Source organism: Danio rerio, chromosome 16 (genome assembly GCF_049306965.1).
Source record: "Danio rerio strain Tuebingen ecotype United States chromosome 16, GRCz12tu, whole genome shotgun sequence".
NCBI classification, from domain to species: domain Eukaryota; kingdom Metazoa; phylum Chordata; class Actinopteri; order Cypriniformes; family Danionidae; genus Danio; species Danio rerio.
Genome location: NC_133191.1, coordinates 57,112,741 through 57,132,491, shown reverse-complemented (window position 1 = coordinate 57,132,491; position 19,751 = coordinate 57,112,741). Strand labels below are relative to the sequence as shown.

At 38.3% G+C, this 19,751-nt stretch overlaps 2 protein-coding genes across 4 annotated transcripts in view; both read left to right on the top strand.

Annotated features, from left to right (window-relative positions):
* azin1a (antizyme inhibitor 1a) overlaps positions 1 to 19,751 on the top strand; it is a 124,801-nt gene that overhangs the window by 23,226 nt on the left and 81,824 nt on the right. The window lies entirely within an intron of this gene.
* spire1b (spire-type actin nucleation factor 1b) overlaps positions 1 to 19,751 on the top strand; it is a 74,829-nt gene that overhangs the window by 54,361 nt on the left and 717 nt on the right. For all 3 annotated transcript variants that reach the window (XM_073925544.1, XM_073925543.1, XM_073925545.1), the window contains 7 exons: positions 3,193 to 3,338; positions 7,173 to 7,266; positions 9,173 to 9,315; positions 9,660 to 9,797; positions 11,942 to 12,012; positions 12,112 to 12,139; positions 13,708 to 13,856. In XM_073925544.1, the coding sequence (XP_073781645.1) occupies positions 3,193 to 3,338; positions 7,173 to 7,266; positions 9,173 to 9,315; positions 9,660 to 9,797; positions 11,942 to 12,012; positions 12,112 to 12,139; positions 13,708 to 13,856 (769 nt within the window). The remainder of the gene's footprint in view (positions 1 to 3,192; positions 3,339 to 7,172; positions 7,267 to 9,172; positions 9,316 to 9,659; positions 9,798 to 11,941; positions 12,013 to 12,111; positions 12,140 to 13,707; positions 13,857 to 19,751) is intronic.

Genomic DNA, 19,751 nt, shown 5'->3' with positions numbered 1-19,751 from the left:
TGTCTTTATTAAAGGATCAACTGATTTGCTGGAAAAAAAGTGTGGCTGTTACCACAGAAATACCATGTTAGAAATAAAATTAAAGAAATATCTCAATAATCTTCTGTTTCTTAAAATCTTCATATTTTATCCAGCAAAACATTATTTACAAAAATGTAAAAATGGGATTAATATAAAATGTATTTTTTGTAATGAATATGAGTCGACTGTGTTATACTTATTTTGGCATTGCGCATACTCAGTCAACTATGGAGTGTGGTGCAAAAATTTATTAATAACAAATTACAGTGTTCTAAACCTCTATCATTGTAGTGGGAAAATGTACTTTTTGGCATTTTTATGGACCCTATTCAAGAGGAAAATTGTTTTTATTTAATTAATTTAATTATTTTGCAAACAAAATTTTACATTCACAAATGTAAATTTACCAACAAGAAACCCAACTTCAAGATGTTGATGACTGAATTATGCTTATATATTAGTAGTATCAGAGACTCTAAATAAGAAAGCCCTACACACTTTAAAACTTTGTGAACTCTACAATATATTTATTTGATTTTTACATATGTATATTTGTATTTGATTTATGCTTACCCCCTGGCATGTATATTTGTATATATATTTCTTTTTGTATTGTTAAAATGTTACAATACAAAAATAAAAATAAATAAATAAATAATAATAAAATAATACGCTATAAAAAATAAATAAAAAACTTTAGTCGTGTTTAACAGAAGAAAAGAAACTCAAAGATGTTTGTGACAAGGTAAACAAATGATGACATGATTTACTGCTTTGGGTGAACTGTCCCTTTAAAATTGACTTAGTAAAACTTGCAGAATCCCTGAAAATGAGGACTGTTGGTCACATCATGTGACAGAAGATTTTGATGTTCTTTAGAGCAGAGTTTCTCAACTGCTGGGTCGCAACCCAAAAGTGGGTCATAGGAACATTTTCAGTAGGTCGTGGAGTGTGTGGTCAAATAAAAAACAACAAAAGTTAAATTTTTTACTGATTTTTATCTATTTATCTATTTTTTACTGACTTTTATTTTGAAATGCGTGCACGACAACCCTATCGTTTGACACGTGAAACTTATTTTAGTTATAGCAACAGATATGTCGACAAAAAAGACTTAAAGCCTCAGTGTGTCATAAGTAGCGAGGTGCTCTCACAAGAGAGCATGACACCTTCTAGATTAAAACGACATTTAGAAACCAGACAACCTGTTTTACTAAAAGTTTAGTTTAAGGTAACTAAACCTTTCCTTACCCTAACCACTGTTTACAGTATTTGTCATTTTTACTTCGTAATATTTCTATAAATTGATACATTTTATTAAAAGACAATAATAAAATATAGTTTATTTGTAAGTCTTGGTGATTTTCTTATGATTTATCAGTCACTACTTGCATATGTTAACAAATAAATACAAATTAAATTAAATATATTAAATAGACTAACTCTTGAGAGATTTTTCACAATTAAGCTCAGACACCGCAGTAAAAATGTGCTTGATATGTTATCGTTTACGTCACCTTCATTCACTGTGCCATCATGTTTGGTGATGTTTTGTGTTTGTTGTGTTTCTGACACTTGTGACTAACCGCTAATGCTGAGTAACACTGTCAACATCATGTACAAGGACAAATGTCAAACACTAGCAGAGTGTGCTGATTACACTGAGCTCATGGATGTGTGGGATTTTAGGTCAAATCTACAAGTTTTTTGGTTTTATTTTAAGGTGTTTTTGTTTAAGTGATGACAATTTTTTTTCAAAGTTGTAAATAAGATGATGCAATGCATAAACAATAGCATTTGTAATTACTTTGGAAATTGAATAACAATCTCTGAGTGAAAACAGTTTCAAGGTAAAGCCTTACATTTGTTTTCAGTGTTTTATTGTGAAATAGAAATGCAAATATATGCAAAAAAGAAACTAAAAACAAATGAATAAGATTATTTGTTATCAAGATTAGTATAGTTAACTAAAACCATAAAACAGTATATAGACTACCTGACAGAAGTCTTGTCGTGGATCCCAGTTGTAAGAGCAACAAATAATAAGTTGACTTATAGTTGATCATTTGTAAAAGTGGCAGAAGGTGGATTTTTTTTTTATTAAATTTTTTTTACATTATTTATTTATTTATTTCTTTAAGTATTTATTATATGACTCTTCTATTTTATCTGCTTTATGACATAATGTTGTAAAAAGCAGAGTCATTTATTTATTTATTTTTATTTTTATTTTTTTTCATTTCACATTTCATATACCTGCAAGACAAACCTAGAAATCTACTTAAACTTATAATATTTCTCAGTTTACCATTTTTTATTCCTTTTCATCAAATAATTCAGTCTTTGTGATAGGAATTGGCTACTCTTAAGACATTAAAAAATCATAGTGTTTCCAAACTTTAGTCTGGTAGTATATATATATATATATATATATATATATATATATATATATATATATATATATATATATATATATATATATATATATATATATATATATATATATATATGATTTTGCCAAGTACGATGCAGTGATCGTGGATTAACATCTATGTTGATCCTGGAACATTACTTTTGTTCAAAAATGTAATCCATACCTATTTTCTACTCCTAAACCCGACCATATCTGTAAATTATTCCCAAAAGAATGATTTAAAAAAGAATAATAAAAGAATAATAGTATAGAATACTAGTAGGATAACACTCATGTAGAAGTGTATAAACCTAACCGTAAGCCTAAACTCAACATAAACGGTAAACACATCCCTTTATTCTGATTGGCTGATTGGAATGTTGTTCCAGGATCAACATAGATGTTCATCCAGGAACAAGTCCGACTGGCTGAAATCAGGTTGGCGATATATTTATACTGTATACACAGTCATTTCTGGAATTTTTCAGGCTTTTGGAAAATTCTGACTTAATTTTTTTGTTGAAATGAAAATAAATGCTGTGAAATATATTTTTTTCCACAATGATGCCTCTTGTATATCGCCTTATTAATGTAATTTCCAGTAAAATACATAATATAATAAAATAACACTCTTTGTAATGCCTGACTGCTGTTTAAAGCAGTCAGAAAAAAACTGAATACTCGGGTAATCATAATTCATTTTGAGCTCAATTCCTTTCATGCATAATCCTCTCTGTGTTTGTTTTCTTGTCCTGCAGACGTGTCTTCATCTGACGGGGCGAGGAAGGCCTCCAGCACACTGTCATTGGCCAACGCTTCGTCTTTCCAGCAGAACAGCTCCGGCTTTCAGAGGAAAAGACTTCAAGCCCCGACTCTGGCTGAAATGGACAGCTCTGATTCAGACGTGAGGATTGTCATGCAGTTTTTCTTGCCCAAATGCATGCCACAGCTTTACTATGGCTTTCTAGTTCATTTTTCAGTTCAGTTTGCACCAACGCTGGGTTTTAGCTATGAAAGGTTCTACTTTGAATCACTTTAAGTCTGCATGAATCAGAAGTTGCTGAGACTTTTATTTAAGTATGTTAATGTACTCGCAACTAAAACAGAATATTGAATTTTATTTTACGCCTTGTAACTAACATTCTTGAGCAGTATACAAAGTAGGGGTGTTCGGTTTCGGGTTTTTCGGAGTCGACTCCGATTCTCTATTCCTAATTTTGGAGTCACCGACTCCATTTACATTCACTTAAAATAGCGCAAGAATTAAACATGCTGTATCATATCGCGCCTTACACAATGCTACTGTGTCAATTGCAGTTTTTCCTCTGGTCAGACAAAGCCAGCAGTAAATCATCTGCTAGTTATCAACCTACACTTTTTTTAAAGCATATTTAATTGTCTAGTTTAGATAATTTGAAAAATTACTTTGCAATCTTGGAGCAATCTTTTGCATCTTCTTTAATGAAGAGATGTACAGCAGTTCATTAACAAAGATAAAAAAAACACCTCAACTTAGCCCGAAACAACGTTTAAAATATATAATAGTCTAAATATCTTCTTAATATAAATGTTTGACACTTGAATACTACACCAAGTGAGTGAAATAATTTGGTACAGCAGACGGTCACACAAGGCACGACCCAAATCTGCCGTTTTTAATTTCTTTCTTCTTCTTTTTTTTTTAAAACTCCAACCGATCAATAATTTACAAAATAAACGAGAAGAATGAATTGGTCCTACGCCACCCAACCCGCTCTGAGCTGGTATCGAACTGGCGACCTTCCGCATGGGAGTCGGGTGCTCTACCAAGGAGGCTAAAGACCATGGACACTAGTGTCTGTCGCTAGAGCACCTTTTATGCTGCGTTTATACCAGTCGATGCAAATGTGCAAATAGACATCCTATGGCTCGATGCGCGCGAATTGCGCGAATCGCTCGAGTTCAAAAATCTGAACATCAGTGGACGTTCGTGCCGCGATAACGAATAAGGAGTTTGCTCTTGTAGGGGCATGATTGTGACGTATCGCCTGTTGTGGGTGTCCCAGGAAAAATCTCCAGCCGATACCGACAAGAAGTTCATCAAATTGAGCTGGGCTCAGTCAGAAGCACCGCTGAAAGCCTCCGTCAGCCAGGTTAAGTTTCTGGAGGAGTTTATGAGCTCACAGAGCTGGATGCACCTCTGAAAGAATGTAGTGGACTCAGACACGGCCCTAAACGTATCTACTAGGGATGTAACAGTATCAGAATTTCATGGTACGGTAATACCTCGGTATGAATGTCACGGTACGGTATTTATTGAATCATTTACAGGAAAAACAAAACTTATAAAAAAACTCCAAAAAAGTGCCAAAAGTGTCAATGACATACAAATTAGTCATCTATCTGTAAGCTTTGAAACACTAACTTCAATTTTAATAACAAAAAATATTAAACCATGTAAAAAAATAAAGTTTCAATTTAGTTTTGTTGAAAACTCATCACATTCAACATTTAATCACTCACTCACTTAGATAGAGATGGGTTTAAAGGGAAATTATCATATAAATATAATCTGGTAAAAGCTGGTATCTCTGGGCATTTACAATGTCCCCTGCAACAGAAAAAAACCCTCTCATTTGGGACTGAGGTTTCTGGGACAAGAGAGATATGACTTGGCCCAGGTTGACAGCAGTGGGTAACGTTGTGCATTGTCTTTCCCCCACTTGAGAGGACAAACCATGAGTGAGATAGAGGTCTCTTTGCGGTACAAGTCAATGTCTGCATCAATCTGAGCAGTGTGCTGTGTTTCTGCAGTCCCCATGACTGCTATTAGTCGTATTCCCCAACTTGAAGGCACGTGCACACATAGGGCTCAACCTGTGCAGTGTACATGCCCTTTTTAGTCTTGGATAGAAAATGCCCTTCCAAAATGATCAAAAGTGCCCCCGCGACGCAACACAACCTCCGTCCAGCCCTTCAGTACAACACCGCTCGAGTATGCGCGCTCAACCCCCCCACGGCGCTTTACAATACGCGCGCGACAACACCGCTATTCAGTACGTGCGCGGCGACAACACCCGCTTTAGGTTCGATCATTTCCATCTTTTTTTCATCTCCGCTACTAGCAGCACACTCCATTTCCGCATTACTGGATCTGTAGCGTCCGCGTCTGTTCCGAAGTGAATTTGACGCGCGAATGAAGCGAGTAAACTCAAATGTTCACGCAGCAATTTACGCACAAATAGCGCGATTTATCCGCGCGCTCCGCGTCTGGTGTGAACACAGTATTAGAGGTCAGAAAAATGAGGTTTACCTGCACAGCACTTACTAGCTGGCCTCTGTTACACGTTCAGGGCCAAAACAAAACCACGACCACATGTATTGTCAGATTTTGTGACAATAAATAAATCTTGGCTACTTTTGTCATTATGATTAGTGCTTTATTTATTTATTTATTTATTTATTTGAGAAATAGGCAGAGGTTAAATAAATAATTTACTTGAGCATATAGCAGCAGCCAATTGCTTAACATAACATTGTAATTTTACCTGCAGTTCATTTAAGACGTCGATCTGCCAATAGTATCCACTCCAAATTCACACACATATACATATATAAGTTATATTTCATTTATAACACAGCAAGTCTGACATCGCAGTCAAATCTAAACCAAAATGCTTTAAAACCAAAATGCAAAAGGTCTACATGCCTTATATGAATTTTAAAGTGAAAGCGAGCTTCATCCAGCAGCACTATTTATAATGGCCTAGGCTTAGAATGCCTTTGGTCGTGAAATTCAGTAGCAAAAGCATAAAACATGTAAACATGCACACAAAAGCGGGCAACTTCGATGTTCATCATGCTCGAGAATGAGCATTATAACTGTAGAATGTAATTGCTTCATTCAGGAGGGTTTGAAAAATCTGACTCCACTTTGGGAGTCGATTCCTGTCCTGGAGTCGATTCCAGTACTTGGTCCATTAAGAGTCGAGGAATCAACTGTTTTGCAGTCGACTCTCCATCCCTAATACAAAGTGAACTAAACACCCAGGTTGGACTCTACAAGTACTTCTAACAGAAACAATATTGTGCATGAAATTGTGCAAAAGAAGTATTTAAGGTTGAAAAAGTAAGGAGTGCAACATGATTTATGATACATTCATAAGTGAACACTGTTTACCTTATTGAGTGCTTGTAAAATTAATTTAAGAAAAGTATCCGTTGCACATAGTTTTGATGCATCTGATTGGCTGGTTGCCTGATTTAAGCAAGTCGGACTTGTTCCTGGATAAACATCTGTGTTTATCCTGGAACAACATTCCAATCAGCCAATCAGAATTAAGGGATGTGTTTAACATTTATGTTGAGTTTAGGCTTACGGTTAGGTTTATGCACTTCTACATGAGTGTTACTCAACTATTATTCCCCTCTGATTTTGGGTTATCATTTACAGTTATGGTTGGGGTTAGGGGTTGTGAATGGGTATGGATTACATCTTAATGTTTCAGGATCAACATAGATGTTAATTCAGGATCATTGCATCGTACTTGGCAAAATCATAACGTGCTGGCTATTCATGTCCTGCCTCCATCTGTACATCCTCATAAACTCAGGATAAAAGTCTGTGTTAACAGAAAGTCTTCATGGTAACAAATAGGCCGTATTGCACTGGTTTGGTTTTGTCAACTCTGAAACTAATCCTGTAATCCAGAGTTTGTTTAGCCAGCATTATGGTCCAGTAATGTGCTGTTTTTCTCAGGATGAGACTGTAGGCCACAGGTCCGCCAGCTGCTCCAGCATCTCTACAACCATGGTGGACGACACGTCGCCAGAGTCTGTCTTGGGCAAGAAAAGTGAGTCCTTCTTGGTGCACACTTTGATGTGATGTTCCTAAACAAATTTCGAGAGCAGATATTATCAGACCTGTGACTTAACCTTTGATTATCTGTGAACCTCTAAGTCTCTAAGACTAAAACCTTGTCTGATAAACTCAAAACAATTATTTTATGTCCTTATTATTATTTTATTTTTTATTATTTATTTATTTATTTGTTTTTTTGTTGTTGTTTATTTAATCACAATTTAATAGTTTTTGTTATTTTTATTTTTGTTATAATTTTTCATGTGGCGATCAGGACTCAAATTAAATGGTGTATATTATCTTATTACCTAATGTAAATTTCTGACATGGTTTTGCACTAAAAACATCCAATAAAAAATATATATTTGAAATAAATATATATATTGTCACCGACTGAGTCCCAGTTATTCCCCTCTCTGGCCAGCAGAGGTCATCATCACCGGACTTCTGACATTACGTCATTCCCAAAGACTGATTGCCACACACACCTGCAGCACATCTCCTGATTGCCACGCTCACACATATAAGCAGCACACACCCACCTCAGTGTGAAGTCTTGTTCTGCCCAAGCAAACACTACTGAGCGGTCCTTACTCTTGCCTGGTTTCCCCGTTGCTAACCCGGACTGTATATCGACCTTGTCTTGCCTGCCGCCTGCCTTGAACCTAACCTGAAAACCGACTCTGATCCTGCTGCAAGCATTTGACCCATGTCTGCTTACTCACCCTGTGTTTGCCTACCGCCAGCCCTTCGACTTGAGACAACTGTGTTTTATGCGAGTTCGCACACAAGTACCATCTGTGTGCTTATTATTAAACTCTATTTAATAAATATACTGCAAATAGATCCCTTTGTGTCAGACCCTTTGTTACATTTATTTATTTATATATATATATATATAATTAGAGAGAAAGGTGGTGCATCGGGTAGCACTGTCACCTCACAGCAAGAAGGTCGCTGGTTCGAGTCTAGGCTAGGTCAGTTGTCATTTCTTTTTTTTTCTTTTTTTTCTTTTTTAATGTTTTATTTATACATTGTGAAACATCAGTTGTCATTTCTGTGTGGAGTTTGCATGTTCTCCCCGTGTTGGTGTGGGTTTCCTCCGGGTGCTCCGGTTTACCCCACAAGTACAAACACTATAGGTGCAAACTGCTATAGGTGAAGTGGGTACGCAAAATTTTCTGTAATATATGAGTGTGTGTCTGTGAATGTGTGTATGGGTGTTTCCCAGTGATGGGTTGCAGCTGGAAGGGCATCCGCTGTGTCAAACATATGCTGGATAAGTTGGTGGGTCATTCTGCTGTGGCGACCCCTGATTAATAACCGGACTAAGCTGAAAATAAAATGAATGAATGAATGAATGAATGAGAAGCAAATGCGTGTGATTGACACATCTGGTCTCGCATTAGCACATCCTATCAGTAAGGAGAATACTTATAAACAACCAAATCTGACTTTAGTAGAAGAGAATGGTGGAGTTTTTGCAGGACCGGGGCTAAATTCAGACCTTTCTCTCCTAAATAAGGGGATTTTAAATGTACAGTGTGTTAATGAGAATTTATTTGCCTCATTTTTCATTTTAAAATGCTGACAATGAAATATGTTTAGATTTTTGGGTGAACTATCCCTTTAATGCACAGGTGTCAAACTTAGTTCCTTGAAGGCCTCAGCTTAGTTTAGTTCCAAACCTAATTAAACACACCTGATCAAACTCGCTGAGATCTTTAGGATTGTTTGAAACCCATGGTAAGTGTGTTAAACCAGAGATGGAACTAAACTGTGCAGGACTGCTGCCCTCCAGGAGTTTGACACCCCTGCTTTAATGCAAATACCCATGCCCACAATTACTGTTAAAGATAAAACTGATGCATGATGAGTGTGTGTTGTGTTTCTCTCAGCTCCGCCGATGTTCCTGCCCATATCATCCACTCCACAACCGGAGAGACGTCAGCCTGCGCAGCGCCGTCACTCCATAGAGAAGGAGACCCCGACCAGTGTACGCCAGTTCCTGCCTCCCTCCAGACACAGCTCAAAGTCACTAGTAAGTAAAGAGAAGCGCTGATAGTTTACTGCATTCCAATTCACATATTAAAATAGCAGTTTTACTTCAGCAAAATGAGCAGATACAGCTAAACGCCTAGGATAATTACTGGTAATTTTCTGGAAAAGCCTGGATATGTGGCATGGGCTACTCTGTCACTGCTGTAGTTTCGTCTGTTGCGATGTCTTTTCAAAACCAGTCTTCAAATTATACCATGGAAATTGGGAAGCCCATGTTTTTTGTAATGTTGTATGTCAAGATAACACATTGTCAATATTTTTGAGACCCTCTAAAACGTCATAGTTCGCACCCTGCTCAGACTACATCCTAATGCATTTGGACAGGAGGAGTTTTGCTTCCCGGTGGAGTGTCTGGCTCTGACGGTGGAGGAAGTGATGCACATTCGACAGGTTTTGGTCAAAGCCGAACTGGAGAAGTTTCAGCAGTACAAAGACATCTACAACGCCCTGAAAAAGGGGAAGGTGGGAACTAATCTGGAGCAACCATTCAGAGAAAGCAGCATGTCAACAAAAGAGATATATATTCTAATGAACCACTAAATTAACACGGCTCAATTCATGCTCTCTCTCTTTTCTTAAAATTCACCCAAAAATGAAAATGCGGTCATCATTTTCTCATCCACCACTTGTTCCAAAGTTAAACACAAAACCAAAGAACCAAAAGATGCTGGAAAAAGCAGCAATTGACTATTATACAGCAGGAGTTTCTGTTTTTACTATAGATGCCAATGGCTGCTTTTTTCAATATCCTTTAAATTTTCATGTTTTGTGTTCAACAGAAAGAAGAAATTCAGAAGTTTAGAACTATTTGAGTGTGATTTAAATGATGACAAACCTTCATTTTTTAGGTGAACTGTCCCTTTAATGCAAACTATTTTAAATACAGCATTGCTTATTTTTATTTTCCCAGCAAGTCATTGAAAATATACAGGGTGGGCCATTTATAGGGATACACCTTAATAAAATGGGAATGGTTGGGGATATTAACGTCCTGTTTGTGGCACATTAGTATATGTGAGGGGGGTAAACTTTCAAGATAGGTGGTGACCATTGTGGCCATTTTGAAGTCGGCCATCTTGGATCCAACTTTTGTTTTTTTAATAGGAAGAGGGTCATGTGACACATCAAACTTATTAGGAATTTCACAAGAAAAACAATGATGTGCTTGGTTTTAACCTAACTTTATTCTTTCATGAGTTATTTACAAGTTTCTGACCAATTATAAAATGTGTTCAATGTGCTGCACATTGTGTTGGATTGTCAATGCAGCCCTCTTCTCCCGCTCTTCACACACTGATAGCAACACCGCAGGAGAAATGCCAGCACAGGCTTCCAGTATCCGTAGTTTCAGGTGCTGCACATCTTAAATCTTTACACCATAGACAATTGCCTTCAGATGACCCCAAAGATAAAATTCTAAGGAGGTCAGATCAGGAGACCTTGGGGGCCAATCAACTGACCCACGCCGACCAATCCATTTTTCAGGAAACTGTTCATCTAGGAATGCTCGGATCTGACACCCATAATGTGGTGGTGCACCATCTTGCTGGAAAAACTGAGGGAACGTGCCCACTTCAGTGCATAAAGAGGGAAACACATCATCATGGAGCAATGTCGAATATCCAGTGGCCTTGAGGTTTCCCTTGATGAAGAGCGGCCCCACTATCTGTGTTGTCTATGGTGTGAAGATACAAGATGTGCAGCACCTCAAACAACAGATACTGGAAGCCTGTCCTGGCGTTTCTCTTGCGGTGTTGCTATCAGTGTTTGAAGAGTGGGAGAAGAGGGCTGCATTGACAATCCAACACAATGCCCTACTGAAAAATCCAGCTTAAACCAGCCTAGGCTGGTTGGCTGGTTTTTGCTGGTCGACCAGGCTGGTTTTAGAGGGGTTTTGGCCACTTCCAGGCTGGTTTCCAGCCATTTCCAGCCTGGTCTTAGCTGGTCAGGCTGGGAGATGACCAGCTAAAACCAGCTTGACCAGCCTAGCCAAGCTGGAAGTCCAGCCAAAACCAGCTATGTCTAGCTTATACCAGGCTGGTCAAGCTGGTTTTAGCTGGATTTAGCTGGTCATTTTCCAGCCAGACCAGCTAAAACCAGGCTATAAATGGCTGGAAAACAGCATGGAAATGGCCAAAACCCCTCTAAAACCAGCCTGGTCGACCAGCTAAAACCAGCCAACCAGCCTAGGCTGGTTTAAGCTGGATTTTTCAGCAGGGTGGGCAGCACACTGAACACATTTTATAATTGGTCAGAAACTTGTAAATAACTCATTAAAGAATAAAGTATTTTACATTAAAACCAAGCACATCATTGTTTTTCTTGTGAAATTCCCAATAAGTTTGATGTGTCACATGACCCGCTTCCTTTTGAAAAAACAAAAGTTGGATCCAAGATGGCCGACTTCAAAATGGCCACAATGGTCACCACCTATCTTGAAAGTTTACCCCCTCACATATACTAATGTGCCACAAACAGGACGTTACTATCACCAACCATTCCCATTTTATTAAGGTGTATCCCTATAAATGGCCCACCCTGTATTGTGAATATTAAGTATGACTCTCAATAATTGCATTTATTCTTTGATATTTCTGTATTTACAGTTGTGCTTCTGCTGTCGAACAAAGCGTTTTTCCCTCTTTACCTGGTCCTACACCTGTCAGTTTTGTAAAAGGTAATAAATAACCTATCATTCAGCTTTGTATTCAATGCATTTTTGTAGATTTATATAGAAAGCAAGACAGAAGACTCATCCTTTCCTGTATTTTTGCAGGCCAGTGTGTTCACAGTGCTGTAAAAAAGTAAGTCACGGTCTGTACAGATTGTTCATGTACGCGTCCTAATTGAAGGCACAATATGTAAATCTTTATTTTGATTATTTGTCTAGATTTGAACATTCTTTGAAACATTTGGGATAATGCAAGTAAATAAGTAAGCAATATGTATAAATATACACTCACCGGCCACTTTATTAGGTACACTTGTCCAACTGCTTGCTAACGCAAATTTCTAATTAGCCAATCACATGGCAGCAACTCAATGCATTTAGACATGTAGACATGGCCAAGACGATCTGCTGCAGGTAGCAGTTACCGAGCATCAGAATGAAGAAGAAAGGGGATTTAAGTGACTTTGAACGTGGCATGGTTGTTGGTGCCAGACGGGCTGCTCTGAGTATTTCAGAAACTGCTGATCTACTAGGATTTTCATGCACAACCATCTTTAGGGTTTACAGAGAATGTTCTGACAAAGAGGAAATATCCAGTGAGCGGCAGTTCTGTGGGCGCAAATGCCTTGTTGATGCCAGAGGTCAGAGGAGAATGGCCAGACTAGTTCCAGCTGATAGAAAGGCAACAGTAACTCAAATAAGCACTCGTTACAACCGAGCTCTGCAGAAGAGCATCTCTGAACACACAACACGTCCAACCTTGAGGCGGATGGGCTACAGCAGCAGAAGACCACACTGGGTGCCGCTCCTGTCAGCTAAGAACAGGAAACTGAGGCTACAATTCACACAGACTCACCAAAACTGGACAATAGAAGATTGGAGAAGCGTTGCCTGCTCTGATGAGTCTCCATTTCTACTGACACATTCAGATGGTCGGGTCAGAATTTGGCATCAACAACATGAAAGCATGGATCCATCCTGCCTTTTATCAACAGCTCAGGCTGGTGGTGGTGGTGTAATGGTGTGGGGGATATTTTCTTGGCACACTTTGCGCTCATTAGTACCAATTGAGCATGGTGTCAACACCACAGCCTACCTGAGTATTGCTGCTGACCATGTCCATCCCTTTATGAGCACAGTGTCTCCATCTTCTGATGGCTACTTCCAGCAGGATAACACACCATGTCATAAAGCGTGAATCATCTCAGACTGGTTTCTTGAACTCGACAATGAGTTCACTGTACTCAAACGGCCTCCCCAGTCACCAGAACTCAATCCAATAGAGCAGCTTTGGGATGTGGTGGAGCGGGAGATTGGCATCATGGATGTGCAGCCGACAAATCTGCAGCAACTGTGTGATGCTATCATGTCAATATGGAGCAAAATCTCTGAGGAATATTTCCAGTAGCTTGTTGAATCTATGCCACGAAGGATTAAGGCAGTTCTGAATGCAAAAGTAGATCCAACCTGGTACTAGTAAAGTGTACCTAATAAACTGTTCTAATAGTTTTTAGATATTTTAATGACAAAATCTTACATACTGTGCCTTTAATTTTTTTTATTTTACATTACTTGTGACAGGCTCATCGTGAATTTGTTTATATGGTCACAAAGATTATCATTACGTTTATTTTCATGCATCGTCCTTTAGGAAGTCAAGACCTGAAGGAAGCTAATTTTTCTATTTTCTTGATGCTTTAGATGCGTCTGCCATCCAAACCCTATGCTAGTCTGCCCATCTACTCTCTGGGTCCGTCCACATCCACACTGAAGCGCGACGCGGCCACACATAAGGCAGAGAAGCCAAGCACCAGCCACCATCGACCCAGCCTTCAGCGCACAATGTCCAAGTACGATACCCCTGCACTACATCACTACAACAGTTCATCACTACAACACTGATATTTATTTATTAGTTTAAGGGTTTTTCTTCATATCTCGCCTAAATGATCTTAGGCTACATTTACATGCCAACGATGTAGCCAAAAAATGGAAATGTTTTTTCCTTGGTTTTAATAAAATATTTCAAATTGACATGACAACATTTTCTAAATGAAAAAATAGGAAAAAAAACATCCCAACTCTGAAATAGCAGTGAAGAACACAAAAGCACAACATTTAAAACATTATTTTAACAAAGCTTCAATTATTAGGAAAAATGTCACCAAAAGCTATAACAAACGCATCGTTCTTCTTCTTATTATTAATAAGTTTGAAAAATGAGCAACATTTCGGCAAGAAAATTATTAAATCTAGGTATTGTCTTTAAACCAAAATGTCTTTATTGCAATAAAAACCAAACTGTTAAACATATTCTCGTGGAATGCCCCATTTTTAATGTTATCAGACAACAATATTTATCTGGAGAGACTTTAACCACTTAAACTCTGTGACGTCATCGACTTTCGCTCTAAGATTTAAAGGGCTAGCGTTGCACCAGACCCCCGTAAGTGTTTTCGTTTGAAAGTGTAGAATCTATATTTTATGCACATATGCATCATTTTGGTTTTTATTCTACTGTATAAAAGTTATTTACACTTAAATACACAGTATTTCAGATACCCGAGCTGGGTATTTTACATTGGTTCATTTTCATATTTTTCATTTGACACATGTACAAGTTATAGCTCAAATGAAAGCTCTTGCCGGTGCTCATACAGTTCTAGCATTGTTTTTACTGAATTATATTCACATATCAAACAGTTGCCGAGTGAATCGCGGTGTTTCCATGACGCAGAAGTGAAAACAATACATTTATGATCAATAAGCAGCCCCAGATAGCACAGACAGCTGTCATCTCTCACCTTATGCTGTGCGCTTCAGGGCCATTCTCCTCTGTTTTTGAGGTGATGTGCATAAGTAATCCTTTTATATGTCTGACGTGCTCCAAACACAGTGAATTATGTTTGATCAAACAAAAGAATAGTGAAATATGAAAACAATGATCGCTCCCTGTGGCTTGTACAGCACCTCTCATCAGTTGGAATACAATAACTTTTGCATAGATTATGGTGGAGACATTTTTCTTTTTTCCTATGATTAGACATGTGTAGGAACCACCGAAATTAATTACAGCACGCTAGACCACACACAACCTAAAAGGTACACTTTCACATTTGAGTTTATAAAAAAAAAATACAAAAAGCGCCTCTTTTTTTAGGTGTTTATTATAACACGGACAACACATACAGTTATTTTAAACACTTTCAATAGTGTTTTGTGAACATTCAAAGGGTTTTCTTTAAAATGATTCCAAATTTTTGCTTTTACACCTCTGCATGTGGATTTGGGAAGCTTTTAAATTTGAGTAGGCAAAATCCAGGTGGAAATCCCAAAATAGCATTTGACTTTAGGAGGATAATGAAAATAGCGCACACCTGATGTGCTTACAGAAGAAATAATCCCCAAATAGCAGCAGAATTTAAGTGGTTAAAGGAAATATTTTTTAAATGTGAATCCATCTAAAATTGTACAATTTTTATCAAAAGGAAACCTTAAAAAACTGTTGTAGATTTTTATCTTATATATTATTACTTATATACGTGATAAACTTGATCTATTTTCTTTTTGCCATGACATAGCCATAGAAGCTGAAATGGCAATAAAATTAAAACTCTCTCTATTGTCTTTAAAACATATTTTTGGTAACAACAAAATGAAAATGGAGGCATTTTCAAAACTTTTTGTGGAGTTTATTTATAAACTAATTTCGAGAGGATCACGTGCTTATGATTGAACACAGCTGGTCCTGCATCAACCAATTCAAGTTCCATATCACAGCCATCTTCGTTTTGAAGAATTCCCCTTTCCACCCCTACTTCTCCTCCTTTCTTAGATGGGTGGCACGGTGGCCCAGTGCTTAGCACTGTTGCCTCACAGCAAGAACGTCACTGGTCATTACTAAGCCAATCAACGTTTCTGTGTAGAGTTTACATGTTCTCCCCGTGCTCATGTGGGTTTCCCCCGCGTTCCCCAGTTTCCTCCCACCATCCAAAAACATGCAACTTAATTTAATTGACTAATCCAACTCGTCACTATAGACATGCTCCTAGCAAGTAGTAATCTCTTAAGAGCAATCACTATCTGTTCATTAGCTACTACAGCAGGGGAGTTCTCAAGATCTACCTGAATTCAAAATCACCTCTCATCTCGCAAATGGGAGGGAGCCCCGGGCTCGACGATCTTATGAGCTCAGGGCTCTCTCCTGGGACAGCATGCCAAACAAGCTTTACTAGCAATCATCAGCTAAACCTGAACTCTTGAAAGCATAAAAACACACTGTGACGTTCTGATAGGGACATGCCGAATCAACAAGCGGCGATAATTGTTTTATACTAGGTTTACACATTTATTTAAGTAGTCATTGCCAATAAACTTGTGGTAAAGTGTGCCCACATATAGAACTGAGGGTCTCACGGTGACCTGAGTTCAAATCCCATCTCAAGGTCCTTTGCCAATCATTCCCCTCTCTCTCCTTCCCACGCTTTTCTGTCTGTAATCTATAATATCCTGTCCAATAAAAGTTAAAAGCCCCCTAAAAATGATTAAAAAGGTATTTGTTTGTATGCAGAGTCAGTGCATTCAATGCAAACACATGAACAGAGGTGAATTACTATTGCGTCAAACGTGCACAAAAAGAAAAGCTTTTTTTTCCAGTGTAAATTACCTAGAAATTCTAAGTATTATTTTCTTTTTTACATGGGTGAAGAGAACTATAAGACAACAGGAGGGTTAAACTCACTGTAAACTAGGGTTGGGTATCGTTTGGGGTTATTTCGATACCGGTGCTTAATCGATACTTTTAAAACGGTAATGGTGCCTGAACCGATTCTTTTGAGCCACAAAATTATAATGGATGACTCTAAGATAATCTTTTAGTTGGTGAAGTTTATTTTATAACTAATTTCGAGAGGAGCACGCGCTTATGATTGATAGCACCTGGTCCACATTAGCTAACACTGATTTACCAATCAGATGATTCCTTAACCACTATAAATAACCAGAGTATCTTACTTCAGCCATCTTCTTGAAGAATCCCCCCTAACACCCCTGCTCCTCTCATTTCCTTGTCAGGGCAGCACGGAGGCCTAGTGGTTAGCACCACGGCCGCACTGCAAGAATGTCACCGGCTCGGACACTACCTGGCCAGGTCGGCGTTTCTGTGCGGAGTTTGCATGTTCTCCTCATGTTTGCGTGGGTTTTCACCGGGCTCTCTGGTTTCCTCCCTCCCAGACCAAAAACATGTGACAAAAGTAAATTGACAGTATAGAGACTTCATAGCATTATAATCTACTTCCAACATTATCAAGCGGGAGAGTTCTCAAGACCTACCTGAACTCGGACTTCCCTCTCGCCCTGCAACAGGTTGGAGCCCCGGGCTCAAGGATCTCACAAGTTCAGGGCTCTCTCCCGGGACAGCATGAACAAACATAATCCATAATCAATCATCAGCTAAGGGCGAAACTCTTGAAACAAAATCTTTTAAAAAATAATTTTAATAGAACAATAAAATTAAAGTTTAAAGTAAACATCAATTCATATTTAATATATTTAAATTACATTAATATATTTCCTTTGATCATTTGTTGATTAGCATGAATTAAAAGGGTCATGACACTCCCCACTTTCGGTTCAGGTCTACCTCAGAATTTTTTCAAAAGATGCATTATAATGGGCGTGGAGCTCCGCGAGCAAAGGGCAGAAGTGGGCGTGGCCAGCAAGGGAGAAGGAGGGGTCAGTCGTCAGTCTGTTGTCAGTTAGCTCACAAAATGAGACAAACCCTGAGGAGACGCATATTTTTATAGTTTATTTAAGTTAAAATGCAAAGAAATAAACAGTCATTTAATGTCCTGTTACATTTGTTATTTGTAATTTCATATACAGATAACCACAATTTATATCATTATAAAGATAATCGTGTTCATTTAAACACTATAAATGAGGACTTCTCCCTCAATCCCCGGGTCTGAATGCAGACTCAGTGCAGCAGGTCTCTTGCCCTGTCTATTTTGACCATTAGCCCTGCTGATAATCTGGAGGATTTAGGCAAACACAGCAGCACGGCGATGTGTCTAAATGTGAACAAACTCCTGATAAAAGAGAAAGTCCGCCATTCTCCAATTCTCGTACTGCTCTCCCGACAAAAATGCTTGCTGCACACAAACAGCTTTGCTGTATTGGCCCTGACAGCATTGCAGGGAAAAACATGCAACAAACCCCGTGGATCATGGAAACAAAACATTCGACCCTTCATGAACAGCTAAATACTGTGTGCCGTGGGTCCGTGTCTCACAGCTTGGCACTGGCAGGTCTGCCTTGCCTTCGGAAAGCATCTGCAGTCATGAATAATTAAGAAGCTGGCTCTTCTTATAGGATAAGAAAACTCAGCTATGAATAATAATGAGAAACCGATGCATCATCTTTGCACTTGTACTTTTGCGCTACATCGCCAATTTTGATCCGCCCCAAAAATCATTTAAAACCCGGAAGCTGAAATGAGCTGACAAAAGCTCAAAATTGTCCAGTTTTTCCCACAATTAAAGCAAACAGGTGCTAACATTGTCTCAACTGATGCTCTATTAAAATCTCAAAAAAAGTAATCGAGGGTTTAGTTAACCTTTAAGATTTGCCTTATGAAATTACATTAGCTTACTACTAACCTACGAAAAGTCATCAAAATACTGAACTCCTTTACTTCTAGGGTTGGGGCTTGTGACTATAGCCCCTTTCACACATACAGACCTTTCCGGATAATTACCGGCAATTTTCCGGAAAGGTTGTATGTGTGAACAGGCCCTTTTTGAAAATACCGGTAAATTCGTTCAGGCTATTTTCCGGAAAGAGAAGTTGTAACATTACTGATAATTTGCCAGAATGCTGCGCTGTGTGAATGCAGAAGGAAGATTGCCAGAAAGAGCACGTACACGTCTAGAACGTGCTGACGTGAGACGGTTTATGAGAATAAAAGCCTTTGAATATTTTTCCAGACACCTTTAGCTGCTAGATGTTAGTCCGGTAACGTTTCTATGTTCCTTCTTAATGCTAACTGTGTAAATAATTATCGATAATGTTTATGATAATCCGTTGTTTGTTTACCTTCAAGCTTTGCGTGTGCCCGTGAGCGCCCATAGCGCCAGCACACACACATATCATGAACATCTCGACATGCGAAAGTGTTCCTCTATATGTTTTCATTGGAGTTGTACTCAATACTGATCCATCCAAAGAGTTTGTAATGTAGTCAAATGTTTACAAACACAAGCGCAGCCGTTTAGAGGTCATTTCTGCTTAATGATGTCAGAATTTACCGGCATTTTGGGATGGATGTGTGAATGCTCTTTTCCAGGAAAACTCCATAACGTCCTCGCCTGTGTGAACAGCGCTTTTTTGAATTTAACGGTAAAGTCGTTCCGGAAATTTTCCAGATATTTACCAGTATCACTGTGTAAAAGAGGCTTATATTTACATGGTTATTAGTAATCTAATGATTTGCCTTAATGTAAATAAGACAATATGATTAAGGTGTTTACACGAGCTGCTTTTTGAATGTTCCTTTCATGATCCCGTCTTACATGTTATAGTACATAGATCGTCCGTTCCCTAAGCAACAAGAACAAATGCCTGACATCGCCTGTCCGTATTCCTCAAAGCTTTTTAGAAATAAATGTTTAGAGATGGTGTGACAACACTTACCAATATGTGCCTTTGATGCACCTCTTGATGCTTCTTACGTCCTTGTCGCAGCA